Source organism: Tauraco erythrolophus, chromosome 4 (assembly GCF_009769465.1).
Source record: "Tauraco erythrolophus isolate bTauEry1 chromosome 4, bTauEry1.pri, whole genome shotgun sequence".
In the NCBI taxonomy this organism is placed as follows: Eukaryota; Metazoa; Chordata; class Aves; order Musophagiformes; family Musophagidae; genus Tauraco; species Tauraco erythrolophus.
Window position 1 is genome coordinate 75,342,230 of NC_141468.1, and position 26,271 is coordinate 75,368,500.

The following is a 26,271-nucleotide window of genomic DNA, read 5'->3' on the forward strand; positions in this document are numbered from 1 at the left end:
ACGATGACCTAACACAGCAGAAATAAGGTCACTGCAAGTTACAGTGCAAGTTGCTTTCTGTATTCCCACAGGCGTTGTTAGATCTTCAAGCAGCTTCTTGAAAGCAAGAGGAAAAATAGAACACAAGATTATTTGAAAAGACCTCTACCCTTAGATGGTCTAAACCTCCTTACTGCACTAGATGGTGTGGCAAGTAGCCAGCAACTCTTGGACACTTCATAAGGAGGAAATAAAATAAGGCCATCCAGGACTCAGCTCTCCATCAGAGGCTCCCAAAGTGCAACCCACAAACCATGTGTGACCCATAAAAGCCTTCCTATTTAGCTTGCAAAGGGACTTCATTGTGGCCATCCTCAACAGAACCAGTTCATTAAGTCTGAAGCAATAACAGATTTCTTCCAAGTGGACTGGAGTTGGGGCAAGTGTCTGGGTGCTCAGGAGACACAAGCTGTCTGCCACTAAGAGACCTGAAAGCTCTGCAACTTGATGCTGTGGACACTAGCTGGCCCCAGGAGTGTCACCTTGTCAGAGTCACACAAGGTCCACCAGAGAGCCCCAAATCATTGGGAAATGGGGAAGAGTCAGTAACAAAAGCCCTCGCAAGCCGGGAGGATCATTATACAGTTTAGACAGCTCCCCTGTGCTGAGCTGATCACACACACCACAGCTCTCCATGATCAAACTGGAAGTTCCAGGTACCACCTGCCTTACAAGTAGCCAAATGTATTTTCAAAGAACTGATATTTCTGACCTTAATGATGTGTTAATTCACGAGTCATCATCGGCTACTCAAGTTTTTTTAAAAAACACCAAAATTTACTTACTTTAGTACTGCTAGGAAAAAAAGTATTTACTCCATTTTTCATCCCAATTTTAAAGGGGAGAGGGAAGAGATGCTGCTTCTCACTTAAAAATAAAGTTTTGCTTCACAGTTGAATAAAATATAATCCAAAACACATATAAATTATAGACGTGATATTTAGTAAGAACATAATAAAACATGCAAACATGTGAAACTTGAACATATTTAAAATTTTGAGATCTTTAACAATGTGGCAGATTTATTTCTATCTTGAAGCACCATATTCTTTGTCATCTTCAAATTAAAAGCAAAATTGGGCTGCTGGCTTACAGATTCTCCTGTGAACTCTGTCACTGCTTTCTCAACATAAAGTAAACTGGAAATGCACACAAGCGCCACTTGTAAAACAGTGGCAATGAAGATTCACCACTTCAGATTCTAGCACTATAATGCTTTTTATCCGTCATACCTCATCTTCTGCATCCACTGCAGAAGTTAACTTGAGCACAGCTTCACATTTCTCTTGGAAACAGCCTGCAAGGAAGTCAGCATGTCTCATGAACACATTCATTTCTTCACTGGTAACTGGGTTCTTCTCACTTACTTTTGCCATTATCAGCTCTAACAAAGTAACTCTAGAATCAGAAAATAACTTGTTAATAAATTCACTAAGTCATATAGAATTATCAGTAGAATAAGCAGACACAGTTGTCAAAAATGATACAAACTATCAGCATGTTAGTAACAGAGCTGATTTATAAAAATTAAGTAGTTTTACGAACACTGGCAATCACTTTCTGTTTGCTGGTTTATTTCTGCACACCATTAATTTAATTCATCGTTCAATTAATACAATCTGGCTAGACAGTCAAGTCAATATTTTCTCAAGTCTATCTCAATATCTAATTTCTAATGTCCTAACATAACGCTACTGTAAGTGCATATTCCATATGTCTAAAATTTCTACCAAAATAACTCTTAAAAGCTGTTGTTCAGTTCAGCAAAATAAACACAAACTATTTGACAGGGTCCATTTGAAAACAGCAGCTTTTCACAGCCCTTGCCTTGCACGCTGTCCTTCACTAATTCTTCTCCCCAACTCCAAACCAATTCTGAGAAGGAATGAGGGAAATGAAAATTGATACATACACGCAGTTCTTTACAGCTGTTTTAGAACTGCCATTAGATGGACTACAGTAAATCCAAGTTAATTACTTGTATACCCAGTAAGAGTTATTCATTATATTAGACTAGCAAGTAAGGGGATACATAACGAAGCTGCTCTATTAAATATACTTGGGTCACTTATTTTGACAGCTTCCATGTAGTTTTATTTCTGATATTCCTTCATGTTGTTAAGGTAGACTGCGAATATTTTGTGGAAGCAGGACTTTTAACGTGGCAGAGGCCCTTCTACAGCTTCCCTGTTCAACTCCAGTGCAGAGGAACATGTGGGTTAGTCAAGTCCCACTGTAATTCTCTCAACCTGAAAGCGCGCTATTTATTGAATGAATTCAAGAGCAGGCTCAGCAGGCTCAGGGTTTTCTTTCACTAAAGTATTTGCAATTCAGATGGAAGGACTGACATTTAAACATGTGGAATAGTTCAAATGCTTTTTCTTTTTTTTGAGTTTACCAAGCAGGTTGTTCACAAGGGGAAGAGAAAAAGTCTTTTTCTGTCGAAAAAGCACGGTCACTGCTTTATTAACCTCCAAGAACCCATCCCTATTAATCACGGAACAGCTACTCACTTCTTGCTAAACTCAACCTTCAACGTCATTAATACAGCTGCATTAAACAATTATCTGAATGAGGACAAAAAGCTTTTCAACACGGTAGCACAGAAATGCACTCAACACGTTTGGGAAAGGGTGGACTCCAGACAGAAGGCTGTCAAACACAGGAAATCTCTCTCCCAGGCTTTGCTTACGTGTACGATGGCGCTCCAACACAGAACAGTCGTTCTGTTTGTTCTGCGGGTTACAACGGGGTACCACACGCTTGCCCATCTACAAACTACCAGAGTCCGGTTACCCAACATCCCTCACTGAAGGAAGGCTTCCAGATTGGGCATACTAGACAAAAATCAAGTTAAGTGCATAGACGTGTCATTCATCCCAAGACAGGGCTAGATTTTACATGCCAGTTTTTACCAAGTTTAGAGCCTTTTAAGTGTATGCTCAGCCAAGAAAACAGGCTGCTCACAGGAATGAGTGATTACAGGACTTATTCCAATAAAATATTATCTCCTGTGTAACAGAATTCTAGTCAGCTATTGCTGCACCAATAATGCATATAATACGCGTTTCAAAATGACAAGCAATCCTTCTGTAAAGAAGTTGGAGGGTCACCACATACTTCCATAAACTGATTTTAGTGAGATGGAATTGTTGCAAATAGGGAAATTTTTTGCATTACTCTTCCTCTTGCAATATAATCAGATGCTCTTTTAGACAATCGTAAGCCTTCCAGAGAAATGGGAGTGACATTAAAACACCACCTGTGTGTAACTTCTTTTAAAGTTTTCTGTTCTCTTGGTCATTCATGTCAAAACTGTTTCCCTGAGTTTTCTTCCAGACACAATCATTCAGGACATGCCCATCTTTCCCCAGAACTTCAAGCAAGTCTTGCCATTCAGCCAACAATTTCCTGAGAGCAACGCTTTTTGTTCTGGTTCAAGTTCCCTTACATTCCTTTCTTCTATTGTTTCTCTGTTTTCTTCCAAGACTCACCCAAATTTTTCCAAGTTAGTTCTCCCACACAATGCAATTTGCTCATTTCTTTTAAATGATCTCACAACTGTTTAGCCATTCAGATGACAGAGTTTGTTCCTACTTGTTTTTCTATAGCTAAATACAACAGATATGACAACTGTTAGTATCAGTTTTAGCATGTCTCATCACGAATTTTTGTTAACATTCAGTTCAATACCTAAAATATTATTTGGTATATTATATTTCTGATTATATTTCTGTTTGGAAGTGATCATGCCCTAAGTGTCATCTTTCTTTTCTTTAGGCACTACTTAGGAAGATTTTTTTGTTAATCTCTTGCTATTTTTTTCCTCTAGCCAAATTTAAACCAGTTCTTCCTGAAGCTGACCAAGTCAGCAAGAACTCAAGAACAACTACTTTAAAGTATTTGCTGATTCCTATAGCCTGCAAATAAACCACTGCATTGAAATGCAATTTAAATCTGGAAGCTCATTACTGCAAATTAAAGCAAAGTCCTACTACGCCTGTCTAAAAATAGTATTGTAAAATCCTATCAATTTTATTATCACCAAACAATTTTTGCATCAAGTGTGCTTGGTTTCCAACCTCTTAGCAAGTACCAGACACTTGGGACACTCCTCCTCTGCAACTGGGACTTCTCTTTCCTGAAACACTTCACTGACAGCACAGGTTCTATGAGACAAATCAGGTCCTTCCTTGAAACTTTCAATTCTTTCATCTTTGATCAATACTTGTAAGCATCCTATTAAATTAAAATTGGTAAATTTGTGAGGGACTATAATCTAATGCTACCTTCGGCTATTCTGTGTCTGTGAGCATTACCAAGAACTAAAACCCACCGAAACACTGATGTTAGCAGCCCGGCAGCTGAGAGGAAGCAAGAAGCAGTGCCACTTAGACTACTTCAGTGCCCGTTTCACAGCTGGTAATTTGATTAATGGCTACAGCATTCACTGAGAACACTTCACACGAAATAACACAAAAATCAGAACTAAAGATGCAAGTAGTTGAGCATTTTAAAAACACCTGAAGGTATTCCATTGCTATTCAGTTGTATTTTTGTTGCTCCTAAGTAAAGCAAGACATCTTCTTAAGAGGGACAACACAGATGTACGCATTTTGAAGATTTTACAATGTAATTAAGTCTATCGAGGCATTAACGTACCTTGTCCATGCTCAAGGCTAACTCTGATTAAACGAAAGCAAGATTTTACTAGACACTTCTGCCAAATATTTGCACACACATGCAGGGAAATCTCAAGTCTGGCAAAGAATTCAAGAATCTACAATCTTTTGGCTCAATACTGTAGCCATATGTTTCTGCAATAATCAGTTGCAGAAAAACAGCAGGCATTGTCACATCATCATACACTTTTCAAAGCCAGAATACCAATATAAAAACTGATCATATTATCATGGTATTTATTTCAGGCCGTTTGCAAACTCAGACACGCCAACGTCAAAGTGCTCAAATTTGTTTGGAAATGAAAGAGAAAGTTGTCCAGAAGTCAGGAATTCTCTTTTAATTGAAAATTCAGATTCCAGATCCACTTCTACAACAAGAACTGCTTCATGGCACACACCATGGCCACTGGATCACCAATGCACTAGATTTCAATTCCAGGAAATACTTTGAATAGTACAAATGCTACAAATAGTGCAAATAACTGCGGTTACGCAACTGCATATACTTTGGTTGTCTAAGGCAACTGCCAACTTTAGGAGTCACCACTAACGTATGCGTTCGAAAACTTTCTCAGCATAGTTAATTTTGTTTCAGTAAATACATTTAAAGTAAATGTATTTAATGTGCATGATAGAGAATACTGTAACTGAGAGTTACCATATATTCATGAGCTCAAGCTGCTTTTCCCAGACACCTCAATACCACATCTGTCCTTTCTTCATTTATATGACTTAGTCAGCCTTATTGGACACCCAATGCGGCAACTCTTGCGGTGAAGGCTCCTTGTCTCGTTTTGAAACAATGAATTCCCTATGCTTTGGTTTATACGGTTACTTTTTTCTCCACTTAATGACAGTCAAAATGTTTTTATCTGAATTACGTTTGTCTCCTCATAGATCTCAAAAGAATGCATTCTTAAATGTGCTAACATTTTACAGGAAGATGCCACCGCAGAGTTTTCTCCTATAGCTCAGATGTAAAAGGACTATTTCTACACCACCTACTGCCATATGTTTGACAGTAAATTAAGCAGTATCAAATTCATAATAAACTGTACAGTGATCACGTTTGTGAAAAACTTAACCGAGTTTACTGGATTTGCAGAACTCCTGGGACTGATAATACATTCAGCAAATATGCTGTGACTAGCCAGCCCACATGTGATCATCCATATGATGACTAAACCAAAAGCCTTTCAGTTGAGATAGCCGATCGCTCTCTGTGTGTGCAACAAATCCAGCTAAGACCTTTCTAGAAACTGATTGCAAATATTGCTTTAAGTACAATTGAACACCCTAGCCCAGTCCTGGCTGTCCTCAAGGGGATTATGAAAACATAGAAACAACTGCCATTCATGACGCCCCTCAAAATAATTAAGCCTAGCTCATTCACTTAAAACAGTCTTTCCTGCTAACTGGTTAAGAAGCCTCTACCTCCAGGCACAGTAAGCACACAGCTCATATTCGTTCCCAATTGGTCAGCCTGAATAAAGGAGGGAGACAGTACTTCCCTCCTTGTCATTCCCATACCTTGTTTTCTATCCCATACCTAGACATCAATGGTACATTAATCTATGGCTCTCAAACCATCATATACTCTTTCTTTGCCTGCCATACCTTTTGTTTCTTTATAGTCTCTAATAAGCATCTGTACCTCCTTTTGTAGTAACACTGTGGCTTCAGTCTCAGAAAAAAAAAAAAAAAAAGGGAAAAAAAGATTAAGGGACAGTTTTGATTTCTGTCTCATCTTTCATCTGGAAAAACTATGGGGAGAACTTGCAGTTTTCTCCGGGCCAAATGGGGAGCAAGTAGCCATGTTGAATATATAAACAAGATCACAAGATCTTCAAGCAGCTGGAGGAGTTGTAAAATCATAGTACAGGATTTCCTAAAGTTGATTATTCTCAATAAACAATCCTCTATTAAAGCAATTGTAAATGAGCATTTTCCCAATTATAACAATGGCCATTTCCCATCAATTCAACATAAATTTACTCAAACACCTGAAAGAAAACTACCTAGTTTCTTTCCAGGTGAAGGTTTGTTGAAGCATTTTGTACCTTCAATAGTGAAAATACTGAAAGATTAAGTAATCATGAGCATCCACATATTTACTTTTTAAGTTTCTGCAAACCAGAATCAGACACACTTCCAACTTTAGTAAAAGCTTCCTTTTAATTTCTTGTAATTACAACAGGAGTATGAACAGCTGTGGGCATTTCAAATACAGCTGTAAAACACTGCAGGGTGTGGTGCTCTTATGAAATCAAGTCACAGGCATGAAATCTTGTCTTCTTTTTTTTTTTTTTTTTAAGTATTTCTTTACCAAGTAATGGCGCCAACCTGGATTCTGCAACCCTACATAAATCACTGCCAGTTGTGGCTAAGCTGTAATGTTAACCAACCAATTTAAAACCATTACTGACATAGAAACATGTATTTAGAGATTTTGTGCCAACTATGAAACCACACAGTTTTTCAATCATGTGAACAGGATACTCTATATGGAATGCTAAATACTAAAAGCCACATTGGTTTTTGGGGTTACCTTTCTTGATTGCTCAGTTTGGCATAGAGGGCTTTTACCAACTCTGGACATTTCAGCAAATGGTCTGTAACAATCAAGAACCTAAAGAGGAAAAAAAAAAGTGTTACTGGTGCTACAAAAACAGCATCTGCATTTACTCTAAATGGTGCTGGTTATTTTCACTTGTAGATGACCGTGTGACAAGCTTCTGGTCCTTACTGACAATAGATGCAAATTGTGACAAAATAATTGCGTCTCGTATTGTAGTATTTTTCCTAACACAACAATGACCATTTCCCATCAGTTCAGCACACTTTTACTCAAATGATCGAAGGAAAGCTGGTTAGAGTCTTTTGCCAGTTATACAGAAAGCACACCACAACTCAAATAATAAAACACTCATCCAATTGCTTATGCATCTCAGCAAAAAGCCAAAGTTCGAGCTTGAAAACTATTATGCTACTCGTCACAACACTGTTTTTAAGCCCACCAAACAGTCAAAAAAGTTCCCAAATAATGTCTCTTTTTAAAAAACTCTAACAAAGCATCAAAGTAAATGGAAACTTCTTTGTCAGATACAAGGCAGCAAAATATTGTTCTCAACTTAGAAAAAATACCCTCCTCGTGTAATCAGAACCTAAGATGATAACCAAATCTAACTGCTTGCTCTCTGAGGCAGAGGTAGGCATGGTCAGTCTACGCTCGTGCTAATGCCAGTATTTACACTGATCACTTTCCCAAGCACCATTCACAGCAGTCAACAGCAGATGACACTCATTTAGTTTCAACTGAGCCATGTACTCTCAGCACTATGGGAAAAAACAAAGCATGTAAAAATATTTTTCTCCCCAAATCACATTCCTAGGAGTACTGACAGTGTTATATATGCTGCATAGGTATATACATACTAAATTATGCATTTTTAAAGCAGCGTGTCTATCTACTAAACACAAAATAATTACAGGTCAAATGTCCGAGCATCCTCTGAGCTGATGAAGCTACAGAGAAAGAATAGCTAAAATAATATGAAAACCAAGTGATTTCAATATTCCCTCCCTCTCCTCCCTACTTTTCACTTTGCTGACAGCCTCTTATTTTGTGCATCCATAATCCACTACACAGCTAACAGGAAGATCACAGAGAAGCCTTCCAGCTGCAACAAAGTATTTTTTGGACAAATATTCAATGACAATTGGGGAAATAGAGAACAAGAGATTCAAAAGATTAATAGTTATTATATTTCTAACGGTAACTGTGGACTTAACCAGCATCTGGTTCAGTTACTGTAAACGAGACATTTTTAAGAGGGGGAGGGAGATGTAAAGCTATTTTGTGTTGTGCTTTTTTTTACTAATACTTGCACATGCATTCAAGGAAAAAAATAGCATAGGCATAGGGAATCAACTTAAAACTGTCATTCTGAGCAGTGCAGCACTGATTCAAGAGTTTCTCAACACAAATTTGAACCCACAGACTTCCCTAAAATCAACAGCACAAATATATTCCAACTGAGCAGCGCAGACTCGGCCGTAACAGCTGAACCAAGCCACCAGCAGGGCAGTCAAGGGGAACACTTCTACAGTTCCTGCACCAACAATTCACGGCATACCAGCCATCCACAGTTAAACCTTCAGAACGGTAACAACTGACTTTGTTTTTCAAGGATTTGAGTAGAAGCAAAGTTTTTATCTGGAGCTGCAAAAGAAAAACGTATAACAATCACAGTTGTGCAGAACACAGTACTTAGCCTCATAATGTACAAATTTCAGCTAACAATGAATTATGGTAAAAGACCATTTAAGGAGACAATCCGAAGCCCGATTTCTTAATTTTGCAGACGGGACTACGAATTTAAATCTTAATTTTCATGCTTAACATTACTTTCAGGAAATCTTCTGGACTATTTGCCCTGTAGTTAAAAAGTAATCAATAATTATGACAGAAAGATCTAATGCTACTAGGTGCACATTAGCGATTACTATTGCAAAGCAGTATTTTAGTCACTACTTGGCTCCTGTAGTTATTCAGACACACATTTCACATTCTGCGGCTTAGATCTCTACTGCTTGAGGCGCTTGCAGTGTTTCAGAATAAAGTTTCTGCTTATAGAAGAGCACAGACTTCTGTATATGCTTCTTACCCTTTTAATTTCATGGCATGATACAACATCTCAGAAATTTCTGCTTCTGTATTTAAGTTTCTCTTTTACCTTACCCACTTCCTGCATTACTGTATCATAAAAGATAGGAGCGTTAGTATATTTTACAAAAGCATCACCAAGAGATAACAGAAGAATTAGCAGTGGAATAAAGCACTTTCAACTCTTGCTACCCTGCCCAGAAATTTTGTTGGTAGCTAAGCAAGGACGCAGCAAATTAAATCTAATATCCTTAGCCTTCAGCTCCCCTGTTTTTCATTTGGGGTAGGGGAGAAGAGGAGGAAAAGTAAGACCATCCACAACTCTGAAATAAAAAAAGACATTCAGTTTTGGGTTACTGACTGAATATGGCATTTCAGATGTACACAAAGGCTTTGGTAGGAGATTTAAATTCTCTTTGGGGGCCAACAGCAGAACCACTGGGATGACTGAGGACCACTGTAATTTAGTGAAGGAAATGGTGAAAATTGAAGTTGTTATGCAAGCGTAACGCAGTAACAAATGAACAGTGTTAAATATGCCAATTTTCTTGACTTTTTAAAAACTGTTTGGCTAAAATCCTAAAAAAATCAAGTGCTTACACAGTAGATAAATACAGGAGGAGATGTTCAGTTCAAAGACTTGACAATAGCACAAGGGCTGCATTGTATCAAATTGAACTTGAGAAGCAGCCAAGATGAAATGGTATAAGCTACATTTGCACTCAGTATATTCCAAATGACCACTAAGCTTGCTCCAATCAAAGCTGGGTGTAAGCAATCAACTTTCTCATCAAATGTCATGCTCTATATTAAGTTGATTTGATCCCATTAGCAAGTTTAGAGAACACTGTCCTTGGTCATAGAAAATGCGGAAGAAAACCCTCACAATTGTTTCAGAAGAAAGAAGAAAAACCCATGGCCATTCTCTATTTGATCAGCAAACCCCTCTTCCAATCTCAAAACCAAAAGCAATTTTCATCATCCTACAACAATGCCATTCTATCCCAAATACTCAGTAAGAACGAAATCACTATTTTTACTGTAGTTTAACAAACAAATGTAAAAAAAACAACCAAATTTGAAGAAAGAAGGAAGAAAATTTAGACAGCTAACCTTTCAAAGCCTTATCACCAGTCTTTTTAGATGCTAAAAAAGCAATAGGCCTCACAAGGAGTTGCTCGGGACCAGAACATATTTTAGAAGCAGAAGTACTTTTTGTCCTTGCACAAGAATATAAGCACCCTGCCAAAACTATTTAAAAACAATTACAAGTATAAAGCTATTTAATAACAGATGGAAGACGTGCTGTCACAAAGGCCTCTGGAAACTAGATAATTCATTCCACTTCTCACTCAATTAACATGGAAACATATTTCCAAATTTAATGCTCAACTCCAAGTATCAAGCATCACAATACTCCTCTCCTGAGCTGAATGAAGCAAAAGAGTGAACATCCTTCCATCTTCAAAAGGCATCATCCATAACGAATACATTCTCCTTACAGGCTACAATACTGCCCACCAAGTCAACTCGCAGGTCTAGAAGACGGAGTTCGGATTATCTCTATTACTTCTCTGATTCAGAAGACATTCTCATTCAATTTGATAGCTACATTTGAAAGGTTCTATAGAGAGATTTACTTTTACCTACGCACAAAGTTGAAATCATTTTTTCTTAAGAGCTACCAAGAAAAAAATGGAAGATGATTAGCAATACAATCACTTCCTGCTCCCCTCTCTCCGCAAAATATACAAGAAGATAGAGGTGACAAGATAAATAAACGCGTGAGGCTGGGCTTTGAAAGATTCAGGAAACTTGTGCCAATACACTGCTACTGCAAACAGAAAGTAGAAGCTACTCAGATCTCTACAATTAAGGAAACTTTTCCAACTGTCAGTTCTATTTAAAACCACAGTTGAACTTGGAACCTTTAACATAACTCCAACTTTCCTGGAATTAAAAATAAGAATTACTTTCTGGAGCATAGAAGAAGGGGGCAGGGGATACCCTAAACTGTCAGAGAGAAGAGACAGAGTTACCAGCCCAAAATGAGGGGAGGGGGGAGAAAAACAAAAAAAGGTAACATTTTCTGATTTCTGCACCACATGCATACCAATTAAGCAACAAGCACTCTACTGAGAAGTTCCATGTTTGCCTTTAAATCTGCGCCCATGGGCGAGAGTCCTTGCCACATGAGCGCTAGTTTCTGTCCACACTTCTTTGCCATAAGCCAGGACAAAATAACCAAAGGCAAAAAATGGGGAGGGGGAGCCCCACATCCTAATTTTCACAGTCATCGCTGAGCTGTGGTTTCAAAAAGAGAAAGTGGATGTTCAGAAATCTTACTTCCAATGCCAAACAGCTGACCACACTCTTAGAACCGTTTTTCTAGAAGCCAAAAGGCATATTACGCCTCTTATTTTAAAATGGAGGATTTTTGTTCCTTGCTCTTCAGGAATCAAAAATACAACCTGTTTTTTCTTTCCATAGTAGCTACACTGCCCCATGCACACACGTGGAAAAACTGATGACATAAGCTATACTCTCCTCTCTAACAGAACCACCAAAGCATTTCTAAAATAAACAGCTTTTAGAATACACATTGGTCTCGGTTGGATAAATTATAATGTAATTTTGTACTACTTTTTCCTAATTATTTTACAAAACACATATGTTTGCAGGTTCAATATTCTAAAATAGATCTTATGTGGCATTCTGTGCTGGTTTCTCTTCTAAATACAGTAGCTTCTAAACTGTGTGACACACTTTTCTGCTCTTGATTAATACAAACCCGAAAGGGAGTGGATGTGGATGTGTGGGGAAACACAGAGGAATGACTTTTTAACGGCTCCGCAATTTTCCAGAGCCTAAGGCGTAGCTCTCTGCATGTTTTAAGAAAAAGCTTTTACTGGGGATGGGGAAAGGCAGTGTGTGGCAAGCCTTTTCAGCGTACTGCACATACGACATGGGATATTGCTTATGCTTTCTTCTTTCTTTGGAACTGCAAGGGGGTTTGTTACTGAGGACTCCTCAGATCTCAGTAGTAATCACACAGAAACAGAGTAAGTAGGAAATAAATACATTTCAGTTATTGAACAGTGTATTCCAGCTTTATTTCCTAAAGGAGGGCTATGTCCATATCCCACATAGCATCCTTTGGTAGGAAGCAGCTGTTGAAAGAAAGCAGCACAGAAAAAAGAGTATTAGCTTATGGAATAAGTATATCTGCTTACACGTTTAAGATATGCCCAACTTAATATGTCACCACTTCAGAAGAATTAAATCAGCATACAACTACAGAGGAATATTGGAAAGACGGAAGATACAGAGAAAATAAATTATCGTCTCATAAAGGCTTGAAAACTATGCTCATCCCTTTGAACAGAAACAGAAGATGGAACATAGGGATGGAGGAAGCAGAATCAAAAGATGCATAATGCAGGAAGACCAATCACAGTTTAAGAGATCTGCTGTGAGGGAAGAGATAGAAAGGAGCTAAGTAATACTAGAAGAAAAAAAAAGATCACAAGAGGGTGGAAGCAACAGAACTAAAGTGGAGAGGTTTAAAACCTTTCCATGTGCAAGGAAGTATTTTAGAGGGAATGCTAATCCCGCAACTATGATCATTAGCAGAGCAAGCTGGAAGCAACAGATCATAACCAACCCCTGAAAGGTCTCAGAACTAAAGACAGGACAGGAATGGTCAGTCGTGCACCAGGTTGTAGCAGCATGGAAAGTTAGAGGATATTAATTCTTAAGCTGATAGCCTAGATAGTAGCTGCAAAAACCAACACGTTTTCTAGAAGACAACTGCACAGCAAAGAACCATCAAGGAGATACGATCATTTAATTAGCGTATGCCATAAATCAAATCAAAGACAGGAAACTAACTTGTTTCTGCAGAGCCAGTGTCTTTGCAGAGACATACACTTTGAAGTATTTTCTGTAACATCGTGCTCCTTGAAACTTTCTGAGAGCAGCGAGCTCTGGGCACTCTTTGCAAGCCCAACTACAGATCCAAACATTCAGGACAAGACAGGTAAGTTTCAACGGCTTCCACTCCTGAAAACTTCCAGTTTCTTCTTGCTCTAAGATTTTAGCCAAAAGCTACAAAACAAAGGGGTATACAGCCAGTCAGGCAATGTTTTGAAGCACCTCAGTTGGAGATACACAATCTGCCTCCTCAGGTCATTGCTCTTGGGAGTTAGACCAGCAGCAGTAACCTTGGAAGAGCTCTTAGTATTCAAGATTACAGGATTGCTAGCCTGAAACAAGTTCAGGAGCTGTGTTGACTAGAAGTTTAGAGGCAGTTTAAAAATACATTGTCTAATATATGTTAATTAATGCTGTTTTAAAATGCCATTCAGAATCTAGTATTAAAGATGGCAAAGGTAACAACAATAAAAAATCTTGGAGCTGTTTAGAGGATCAAGCTTCTAAAAGAGAAGGAGGAGGAGGTATGAGTTCTTAAATCAAGAGAGTATTTAATAAATGCGTGGATTACACTCTGCAACTTCACAGATTTCAGAGATAGAAGCATTTCTGATGCTTACGAGTAATCACAAGCTTAATGAAATGAGCCTTCAGACCATCTGGTCTGGATAAACAGGTATGATAATACAAGGACTGAATACAAAATCTGACCAAAGCATTGTTATAGAACTGACTTCCTTCTTAAATTTATTAACTACTTCCTAGCTCATGGCATGCCACAGAAAATACTCAATAAAAACTACATCACTCATGAAGACACACTTAGGTGTGCATCACAGCACTGTTACCTCTCTTTCTTCCAAGTTCTGAGGTAATTTTTGTTATGCTGTCAATCTACAAACACATTTTAAAAATGCATCAGTGCTTATAGTCTCAAAATCTCACTATGTTGCTCTGCAAAATAGTTCTCTTCTGTTTCAAAAACTGCTTAAAACGTGGGTGGCATGGCTTTCAATCACGGATTAGATTCAGAAGATGCTAAACTGAGGCCTTATCTCCCATAACTCACCCCTCTCAGGAAACATAGTCAACACTTCATACATTCCCTCTTCCCCAACAGGAGACTTGTGTTCTACCAAACATCTCGTGATTCAAGAAGCAGGCAAATGCGACAGGAAAATTCCAGAAAGCTACATCCTGTCTTTAAAGACATTTCCTCCGCTCTCTTTAACTGGGAGAGGGGTTCATTGCAGACAGAACAGCAATTGCAAAAGGTTCACTACCAACAGCTGCTTCTAAAAAAGGAGCTCTGAGGAACTGCTTAGAATAATCTCAGATTTCCTCTAACAAAGCCTTCTCCCTACAGAACTGCTGCAAGACTAGATGGAGAAGCCAAAGGTGTCACACTGGGAAAGAGGTTCCTCTTGAACTTTCCCTAAGGACTTTTCCAGCCTGGAGATGGAAAACTGGACTTTAAACATGAATGCGGGATGGTGAACAGATAAGGAATTGCCAGTTCAACAAAAAAAAAGATTTTAAAGATATGCTTGCCCTCCTGTGACGGGTGAAGAGCCGAAAACTCAACATGTGCTAGCCAAATGGAGTAGTGAGGACCCCATGGGAGAGACTAGAGTTCAGCCAATGGCCTTAAATCCAAATATTTGTCCTGGATGTCCTCTCTCTGTCCTAATGGTTCATGGCAGCAATTGCAAAAATAACTTGAACATCATAAGTGTTTATTTGTAGAATTCATTGGATACTAACTTAGAGGAACATTAAGTCACAAATTTCAGTGTACAATAAAAGAAAAAGGAATAAAATCGTGAATAAAAGTTTTATCTACAACTAAAACTCACCTGGTTACTCAAAGAAAGATTTTTAATACCTAAAAGCAACATTTGACAGCAACAAAATCCAGCCAAGAGGAATAAACACACATGGCATTCACTTTTTATTTGGTGTAATGCGAAACCGGATGCTCCAGCTGAGAGACAAGAAGGTAGGCAGGAATTAAGTAATATTTTTAACTTTAAATGTAAGAACATCTTAATTTCAGTCATTTGTGAGTCCAGCAGTGAGCATAACCTCCTGGAAGAATAATAGTTTGTATTTCGGCTCAGCCATATCATGCTGTAACAGCTGCTTAAAAATGGTTGCTGTGCACTTCGTTAGCTGTGGCGCAAGGGACCCGAATCTTCGCAAGAGTACTGGCTCTGTTGCAAATACCGCGGCTATGTAAATTCGTTTAAGCAATCCTAGTGGTATGTGCTTCAGTGAGAGCTGAAGTACAGCTCCAAATTTTCAATGAATTGCTGACAAAAGATTTTTTTCTACAGTACAGCCAGAGGGGCGTCCAAAACTTAGCTTTGACTTCATAGGAAAAGGGACAGAAATCTTTTTGTGCACTTTTACATTACTATATCTCACACATACTCCTCCATATTAGAAAGCAACATAGTTACTCAATGTGCTTTAGTAATGAACCAAGAATTAGTTCAAAGTAGGAAGATTATGTGCAGTGATAAAAATGGATAAAATGGACACCAAAACAAGAGCAGAAATAGACCAGAGTCCAAACTTATTGTAAACATATGCTCAAAGCAAAAATGACTATGTCTGTCTTTCACACACCTAATTGCAGAAAACTGCAATTCATCCAATATCTGAAAATGTTTTAGAAAGAGAAGGCTCTAATGAAAGAATAGCTATTATCAGCACAAGGCCCATGCAAACCTACACAATTTCAAAAGCTGGCCTAAAGAGACAGTATTACTATGTCAGGAATAACACTGACCCAAGGACAAAGTTTAGATTTTCACTTATTCTCAAAAAAAGAAAAAGAAAAACCAAAAAACCCCACTTTCTAATATCCCAGACAAGAATCGTCAACTTCCATCACTACTGCTACCAAAATAAGAAACCCTGCTTAGCTTTTCTGATCACAGCGAAGTACATGTTCGGAAGCCATTTCTGAAGCCTGCCTGCTCTGTCTGATCACAGGAACAGAGCAGCACTTTATGCAGGTAAATGGAGAGCAGTGAAAAGTTCACAACCGTTTCCTGCAGAAAACAGGAGCAATATGGCTGGCATCAGTAGAGCTTTCCCCTGAATTCAGAGAACCAGCAGAAAAAACTGCTTGAGTAGGCAGGACACAAGAAAGTCAGCACGAGAGCTGGCTGTTTGCTTCCTGCTGTTTAGGAATAGGAAAAAGGAAAGAAAGTAAGCAACAGAAAGGTTAACCTGGTGTCATCATTACAGTACACGATTGTATCCATCCACATTTATCTCACAGTCGAAAGATTAGTGCTAATAAAAGAAACAAGCTTTCAGACCCAACTCAAGACTAACCTCAAAACAAAACAATTCTAATATTCCAGAAAAAAGACAAAAATATTTGGATTGGGAGATTCAGCTGTGATATCCGGTGTAATACTCATAAACACTCTCACGGTACGTGCTTTACAAATGGAAAAATGACAGAAAAATGCAAAAAAGAATCAAGATACAAGCTGCAGGTACCTTGTGAAAATGTAGTCAGTTATTCATAGAATTAAGAGAATATCCTCTGTAATTAAAGCTAAAGAACTACTTGTTGCCTATGAAACACATGCTGCATTAATACTGCCAAGATAATAAGAAAAAAAACCCTTGGTAATTTGGGGGGCGGGGGGGAAGGGGGGGAAGAAAAAACAGATATTGCAAGACTTTACAATGATTGTTCTACTTATAACAAGACTACTAACTTTGTAGGCTCTTCCTAAACCTTTAACTACACAGAAATACAACATGCAGTTACAGGCTCTTAAGATGCATGTATGGTCTAAGATAAAAGCATTACAGTAGTGTAACACGCTGACCTATGGCTAACTGAAAAGGAAAGAAAAGAAGGAAAATATATCATAACCAAAACTAGGAAAAAAAGGACTGTTTAAATCAGTGTTGCGTAAGGAATGGTACACTCTAGCAGATTTCAACTGAAAATATGACAAATAAACCTCTTACGCCAATCTTTTCTTTTTTTTTTTAAATAGAAAAGGATGCGAAAATGTTACTTTCCTACCTCCCTCTCCACACGTATTAGACCAAAGATATTATATGTATTCTAATGTATAAATATCATAGTTTCTTTCAGGATGCAAATTACTTTTTTTTTAAAAAAAAAAAAGAATCTAATATGAAGAAATAACATTTTGCCATGTAAATTACCCTCAGCCATGAAAAATATTATCTCATAATAAGAACAAATGAACAGAAGGGAGAGCCAGAGAATAAATGTGTTTCTTGAGAGATACAAGAAAATGAGGACGAGAAGAACAAATGAAGTGAGGATCAAGAAACGGGGGGAAATAGGTACAAGATGAATCACAAAAAGGCTCCAGAGCTACAAAGACAGAAAAATCAGCCCCTTTCCAGCACTTTCAAAGTAATGCTGTTTGAATTCAATGCTTGATACTGGACTGTTGCAATACACTTTTTGGTTTAGATTTTGCACTTGTGAATACACTTTACCTGTGCTGATTTGAAAACAATGCCAACATTACTGAAAGATTTCCATTTATAATTCAGTTCGAGACAACTGTGTGAAACAGAAACCAGAAACTTATACTGCAAACTCATTACTTTTTCTTTCAGTTGAGAAAACTGATAATGAGCTTTGAGACTTAGCTAGCCAGCCCTAAAGTACTATGAAAGAAAAACAAATGTATTATTTTCTTAATGCCTGGAAGACATTCCAATGCTTTTTTGTATACTCCCTTTATGAGGAAATCAGCATTCTGACAGGAATTAGAGGGCAAACATTCTACATCTGTCTTATGACAGGATTAGGATTACTCTTTTCTACCCATCTCTTTTCTTTCAGTATGGTCTTGTGTCTTGTAGAGAAGTTTGTCCCTTTTTAATTTCAAGACTATTCTGAAGAGAGACTGTTTCCAACCCACAACAACATCCATAGTGGAGGTATGACATTTTCATCGTAACATCAACAGAATGCACTTCAGACTACAAAGATCAGGGAAATTGATACCTGATTTATTTTGATGCTGCATTTATTCTGTAATCACTTTCAAAATATAAATTTAACACCATGAAAACCCTTCAAGCTGGCTTTTGTATCTCAGTCAAAATACATTTCAGCATATCTTCAATACATAAAGAAAATGAAGGAAGATCAAGATAATTATCTGAAAAGCAATCTTTCACATGTGTTTATACTGACAGACGCCAAAACTAAAGACTCAGTTTGTCACTTTTGAAATAGAAGTCTGGTCACCCAACCCTGAAACTTTAAGTTGGCTTTCTGAAAACTATTTATGTCCTAAGCAAATTGACCCGGTTATGAAAAAAACTCCAGCCACAAGCAAATTTTGAAGTCATTTTTTCAGTACAAAAGCAAACTATTAAATGACATTTGCTTTTCATTCAATCATCTTAATTCTCTTTAGAGACTTCCCAAATAACTAGTAAAACACTAACAATTCTTCCTAGTTAAGTTTTGAATTTAAACATGATCTTCAAAAGAATGCTACAAAAGCAAACTATCCGTTTTTTCCCCCTTGGAATGCATCATATAACAATTAACTGAATGTGTATCCCTCCTGATGCAAGGCAGAACATTTCTCAAATGCAAATTGACAACAATATTTACAAGAATGGCCATTAGCAAAAACATAAAAGCTCGATGGAATAAAACCACTGATTAGCTGCTCTTAAAGCATGAAAATGAAACGTGGAAGATTCACAAACAAAACGTATTCTCTGTTTTGGTATAAAAATGATTGCATGATGCATTAGACAACAGATTTGAAAAAAAAAAAAAAGAAGAAAAAACCCCACATTTTATGTAGTACTCAAGTATTAGTCATACAAGTCTTCCTAGCATGGCCCAATAACTCAAGTCTGTAAGACTACATTCTGCATTAACTTTATTTCAAAAATCTCCACAAACCAGCACACAAGTATAAATTAGTTTGCATTCTAGAACCTTGTTTCATTAAAAAAAAAATACCATGATTTTAAAATTCCTGTCTATATCCTAAAAAAACCCCAGTTTTATTTCAGCAGAAATCAAAACAGTCAAAGTACCATGAAAATTATATCAAATTACTAACTTCTAAGTAGATCTTCATTTACTACTTAGCAGTGTCACAAATGTAGACATTTTAATACAGAGATTTACACTAGGAAAACACTTAATTAAGATGGTGAGGCAGGGAGGGAAATTTAAAGATACATACGACCACTCAGACTCCAACTGCTCTTTGTAGACTTTCAGGACATGGAGAGCCACAGTCAAGTTCCCAGGATCCAGTAGTGTTCTCACTTTCTCCAAATTAAGGCAGGTGAACAGGACCATACAACAATAGGCAACAACTTTCTCATCATTGTACGTTAGGCACGTTCTTCAAGAGAAAACAAGGAATTAAGAAATTAATTTAAAACTGACCCTGGGAAAACAAACTGGTTAAAGGCAAAAGGACTGAAGACAAAAAATAAGTCACTTCTATAGATTCCATCTGCTCCACAAAACACTGACAGATCTGACAGCAGCAAAGCAAATAAAGAAAAAGCTATGTTCTTGGAAATGAGTATAATTACTTGAAAACACCTCTGAAATAAATCTTATGTTTGAAGCTCATCATTTGAAATAGTTTTCTTCCAGTTTCTGTGAGATGAAATCAATTTACTGTTAGCTTAGAACAAACAGGTTTTTGAAGGTCCTGACCCCTGCAGTTGACTAACAAAAAAAAACATCTACAGGATATGGTCTCAACCACCCCTTTCTCCCCAGAGTTATTTTTCAAAGCTTCATGGTGCTAGTAGAGGCACAACTATAATGTACAAAAGATTTGAATATAACCACAGAAATTACATTATTAAAAAAACCCGCATCCATGCTTACAAGAAGAGATCTGGGAAAGCACACTTCCAAATGCTATTCTGGGAATCTACGTTTCCTGCTGCAATGTTTCCAAGAAATTGGAGGCTACAACGAAGAGCTGGAAAAAAAAAAAAACACACCAGAAAATATATTAATAAAAATTCAAAGAAACATTAATAAATTTCATATAAATGACAAACTTCTCAACATTACAGGTATACACTACAGAATCCATCTCAATTAAGCTTTGGGTGCAGTATTTCACTGCTACTGTACATAAATATTTGCATCTTCTCTTCCAATGCAAATGATTTTACAAAGTATTGCAGAATTATACACAAAAGAAACCAATTTTTTCCTCAGTTAGACTTACATGAATAGCAAATATTGATTCCTAGTGATTACAAGAATTAATTGACTCTGTCGAAGTTTAAGACAGACTGAAATCAATGAAAGCTTGAAGCTACAGTTAGCACAAAGTGAAGCAGGTCCATGCTGAACCAGCAGCTGCCACACGACAGTGGCCATTTCATCTCTTCCAGATCTGAAGTGGCTTTCTTCCCTGTATTAAATTAACACAAACAGGCCGCCTGTCATCACCTGGACTCTACAAGAGCAGATCTGCCTGCTGCCAAGAGAGCTCCCCAGGCACTCTCCCCAAGCTGGCCAGAGATGGCTTGAAAATATTCTTGCAGCAGGTAGAGCCAGAGCAAGAGAACTGAATCCGTTCCCTCACTACCCACATTGAATTCTATTTAGCTGGACAAATCATCATATAATATGATGATGTGCTCAATACGTTCTGATTTCTATCCCAGAAAAACTAAAGCCAGTACTCCAAGTAACTGAATTTAATATGACAGACTTCAACTATTACTATAAAGCATTTATTCCAGTCTCCTCTCAATACAGACTTAAAATAAGGCAAGATGATATTTCATCACACACGTTAACATTCTAGAGCCCTTCAAAAGACGCACATTCATGAAAAACAAAAGCATGAACCCACAGACCTCACAAAATTAAAACACTTTGTTTGGCGCTATTGACAGCTCTCAATAGCCTGGCCCTTATTAATAATAGGTTGGCAAGGAAAGTTAAAATTAAATTTAAAATGCAGTTGAACAGGTACCATAAACAGCAGTCTATTACAGATGGAGGTGGCTGATATTGCCAGGTTCTGAAAATATAAAATTAGGTCTCTCTGAAAGGTGCTGTGCCAGCTGGCAGCCAGATTTCCTACAGAGGTCTGGGCATATGTCCTCTTGGGAACAAAAAGAAAGCAGCTCTAAAATGAGGTCACTTGGCCTTAGGGAATAGCAACTTTATTTTCCACATATATTTTTAAGCCCAAAACATACATGTCCTCTCCATACCGCATTTTGAATACGATTCTCCTTTACACTTTAGTTCTTAAGATCTCTGTTCTTTCCCCCTGCACATCTGCACTTTTTCATTATTTTCTGCCCGTCATTATGCTTTTGCTCTTCCCATCCATCTGGTTCCCATCCTGCTGACTCAGAATTTTTCTAAAGGACAGCAAGCACGGACATGCTACTTTTCTAGCAGACATTTTGATTCCCTAACAGAAAAAACTAACAAGGCAGTAAATCCTAGGAATAGGGTATTATTTCTCTTAGTGAACTCCTTACCTACTCTACTACAGAAAGATCTTTCAGAGAGACATGAGGTTGGTTGATTATACTCCAATCTTTACCTGAAATTCACTTGACCTTTTTCGGCTATCAGTTACACTTTGATCGTTAGAGACTAGGCTGGCAAAAAAATACTACAGACTAGGAAAAAAGCAGTTAAAGGTCTTTTAAAAGTTGTCACTCTTACTGTGACAATGATTAAATGCTATGAACACATTTGCAATATGATAACAAATATCTACAAATTCTCCATTAATCACACACTGGAGTCTTAGTATTTGTGAAAGCAACCAGCACTGTCGTTGTTCAATTGTGATGGCCTGAACAAGCACGAAAGATCCAGGAAAAGGTCACAATTCTGTGGATGCACCGTGGAAAAAAAACGGTTTTACCTGTAAGTGCACGTTTTTAACCAGAAATGGTTCACCACTTTTTTTTTTTTTTTAAATTGGAAGACACAAGTCAATATATGGGCAAGCAGGTAATCTGTGAGACAAAAAGAAACTGTATCTATTCACAATAAAGAAGAAAAAGAGAATGCCTGGATAATGCAACATTTCTCCATGCAAGTAATCTCATGTGATGAATCTCAGCAATTCAAAAGAAAGATGAGATTCTACAAACACCCGAGGCAATTGAGCTACGCCAGGTACACGGATTACACACCATAGGATCTAGCTCAATATATCCAATCAATTCACATGCTCTGCCATGACTACACTGCAACAGCTACACTGCTTCTGCAGTGCCTGAACAACTTTTCCCTACAAAAAAAAAAAAAAAAGTAATTCATATTACAAAAATCATAACTGATTTCAGATTACTCTGATGTGTGTGATGCCAGGCCAGTGACATACGCCAAATACGGTCTGTGCACTGGAATGTCAATACTCATGTTTTGGCTTCTATGATCACGGATCTATCTTTGGTTCTACAGCTGGTTCTGCTGGGAGCTGATGGGATTCACCCGACCCAGTGGGACAAGAGGGTCTTCACCAAAAAGCTGGACAGACTTATAGAGTGAGACCGCACCTGGAGTACTGCATCCAGCTCCGGGGTCACCAGTAGAAGAAAGGCACAGACCTGTTGGAGCAGGCCCAGATGAGGGCCATGAAAACAGTTAAAGGGCTGGAACACCTCTCCTATGAAGAAAGACAGAGAGTTGGGGTTGTTCAGCCTGGAGAAGAGAAAGACTTCAGAGGCAGAGTCTGAATAGCAGACTTCGAATATATAAAGGGGGCTTGTGGAGGGAACCTTTTTACCAGGGCCTGTAATGATAGGACAAGGGGCAACAGTTTTAAATGGAAAAAGAGTAGGTTTAGACGAGATACAAAAAAGAAACTTTTTATGACGAGCGTGGTGAGACACTGGAACAGGTTGCCCAGAGAAGTTATAGATGCCCCATCGTGGGGCATCAAGACTCAAGGTAAGGTTGAATAGGGCTTTGAGCAACCCAGTTTAGTGGAAGATGTCCCTGCCCATGACAGGTGCGCTGGACTGGACGGTCTTTAAAGGTCCCTTCCAACTCCAACCATGCTATGATTCTGTGTGCCATGTTCAGCAGTCACAGATGGAAAGCCAATGACGATGGGGGGCAAACAGCATTAAAAGTCACTATAGCACCGCAGCTAGAGTAGCTCATCACAGCATATTCTCTGAATCACATCACAGTAGTATCTGTGTGGTTATGCTTAAAAAAAACCAAAACAAATACACACACCACACCCCCCCCCCACCCCGCAAAACCCCATGGATGCGCCTGGTGGTCTTGGAGTAGCCAAATGTCCCATATGCAGTGTTTCTCTCCGAAGAGGATTCCAGATAAAACGTACCAGCCTAGCACCAAGCTACCAAGAGACAGTGAATTTTGATATGAGCATTGGAAATCTATACTTTGATATTTATGCTTTATACAAGAAACCTCCAAAAAAATCTAACTAGAGCTGATAATTCACAGCAAGGTATGCATCTGTTAAAGAACGCAAACTCTACAATAAAAGTGAAGCGTTGCATTCTCAACGATGGAAGTCTCCTCTTAGCATTCGACTTCCATGTTTCTCTTTTTTGTTTTACCTCTATTGGACTTGCCTGCTGTAACATATGATTCAACTCTATGCTTAGAAATCTGTAGAATACAGATACTGCTTTTCACCTTTCCAACAATTTCATTGTCCTTATAGAAAAAGCAAGAAAAATCTAGAAGCAGATTAAGACAGACTTCATCACACAGTATACCAGCTGAAACCATTTTGCTATCCATTCAATAAACCATGTGCCGTCTGAAAGGGGAAGGGAGGAAAAAAAAAAAAGAAGAAAACAAGACTATTTCACTTTTTCCTTGAAAACTTACAGATCTTCATGAAGCCTAAAATGATGGACAACCACTCTTTCCAGCTGCAGCAGTTAGTATTTGGGAAATACTACTCACAACAACTATAAAAAAGTATGCCTTTTCTGTAGGACTGATTTATTTAACATCTTAAGTCCACCCTCTAGCTGCTGGTGTCTATAAGCACTGGCTTTAACAAATAATTCTGTAGCTATCGGTGCAGCTAAATTTTAATTTAAAAAATGTTACACTGTGTGTGGTCAACAAGACTATTTTTAACCTGATGGTGAACCACTGTGAAATTACATGTACTAAGATGTAACTTCTGATACACAAATCGACCCTAGAGTTGAAGAACTTTTTCCGTCATTGAGACTTCAATGGTTCCTATAAAAGCAGGATGTTCCTTGGCAAATGTAAATACTCAGATTATATATTGCCTCTACAACCAGCCTGCAACGGGGAGAATTTTCCAGATTCTACAAAAATAACCTCTTAATACAACAGGGCAATGTGTGCAAGGGGAAACACTGACTCTTTCCCTAATGAATTTTGGTACCTAAATGTTCATCTATGTGTAAACTGATCTTTTAGAGTTGCTCAGTGCCACTTACGCAAAAGCTGAGGCAGCTGACAGTACTTTATGGCCCTGCATGAGGACAGCTTAAATGCATTCCAGTAGTTCAGAACCTTCAAGATCACAGCTCCACTTGCCTTTCAGTCTCTTATGATCACACACTAACCGAACTGAGCTCTAGCACAGTTTTCATTTAACAATTATATTGCAGTAGTACCCAGATGGTCTGAAGGACACACGTGAACCTTTCACAGGCCTGACCCTGCGGCATGCTCCTCACGAAGACGTCACTTCACACAGTGTCATTTGCAGAATCAAACTGTGTATTAGATGAAAACTTAAATTCTTTAAGTTATTAGGACAAAGATTTTAAGCATTATGATTTAAAAATGCAATACATTGTCTCCTTCTGCTCCACATGGTTAAGGAATAATATTTTTTAAAAAATTATTAAAGTTCCAGTACTATAATTAGTAGAGTTTATTGCTGGTAAGCCTCTATCAACAAGATTAACTGTAATTTCTGTCTCTCACTATCTTCCCTGATCAGATTGCTACACACAACCATTATGTTATTACACAACATATTTTGCTGTATATTATTTAAATGTTTATATTCTTACACATTTTTACATCTTCCTCACAGAACGTGAGTTTTTTCATGGTAGATAATCAGACTTATCTTTCAAATTCCTACTACAATTTCTGTAGTCAAGAACAGGAACCTGAGAACTTGCTCACCAACCACTTTGAAAAACCTCGACCTCAGCTGCAGAGGCTTACAACAGTTGTAAAAAGAGATTGCCATTCTTTTTATTTGGGGCAAACAGCACAGAGAGAGTTATAAGTACAATACTTTGCCTTTACTGGAGATATACATAGAGATATAAAATAAATCCAATCAAAGCACGTATGAAGCTGTACAACATCACTTGCCAGACTGCACACATAAGGCTAGCAAACTTGCATATCTCTCTTCAATGCTTTGCTAACTATTCACTATGCAAGACAGACAGAGCTGGTGTGCCCCCTCTACACTGAGGGCATGCACAAAGGTTTACAACTACACAGCCTCCCGACAGCCGCTACACCTTTTCAGCTGTCTGTGAGCTTGGCAAATCTAAATTGTGGACTGTGAGCCATTACACAGACCACCTTTGGCTGTTTGTAAACAAAGGCAGAATGTTTTGTGATATATTACCATCCCTGGAAAAATAAACCCTTCAATTCAGCATAAGGTGTAGACCTCTATTACTATAAAATGTCAGTTTCCACCACTATCATCCGGTCATTGACTTGTTTCCTTGTGGCTGCAAGTTAAAGCAACTTCCAGTCATAAAAAGAGTTATTTGCCTCTTCACCACCATGAATCATACCACAAATACTGATGAAAATGTATTTTCCTTGGAAAACAGTCTGTCTAGACTACTCAAATTGAATGTACAATACATATACGGGCTCTGTCATTTAAAGTTATTAAAATAGTGCTTAGTATTTTATTTCTGTAAATA

The 26,271-nt window shown here is 38.0% G+C and overlaps 1 protein-coding gene across 1 annotated transcript in view; it reads right to left on the reverse strand.

Moving 5' to 3' along the window:
* Positions 1–26,271, reverse strand: part of ATXN10 (ataxin 10) — a 110,569-nt gene that overhangs the window by 62,381 nt on the left and 21,917 nt on the right. The window contains exons 4-7 of the mRNA XM_086610508.1: positions 20,222–20,318; positions 19,557–19,721; positions 7,270–7,350; positions 1,272–1,437 (exon numbers count right to left, since the gene is read on the reverse strand). Coding sequence (XP_086466634.1) covers positions 1,272–1,437; positions 7,270–7,350; positions 19,557–19,721; positions 20,222–20,318 — 509 coding nt within the window. The remainder of the gene's footprint in view (positions 1–1,271; positions 1,438–7,269; positions 7,351–19,556; positions 19,722–20,221; positions 20,319–26,271) is intronic.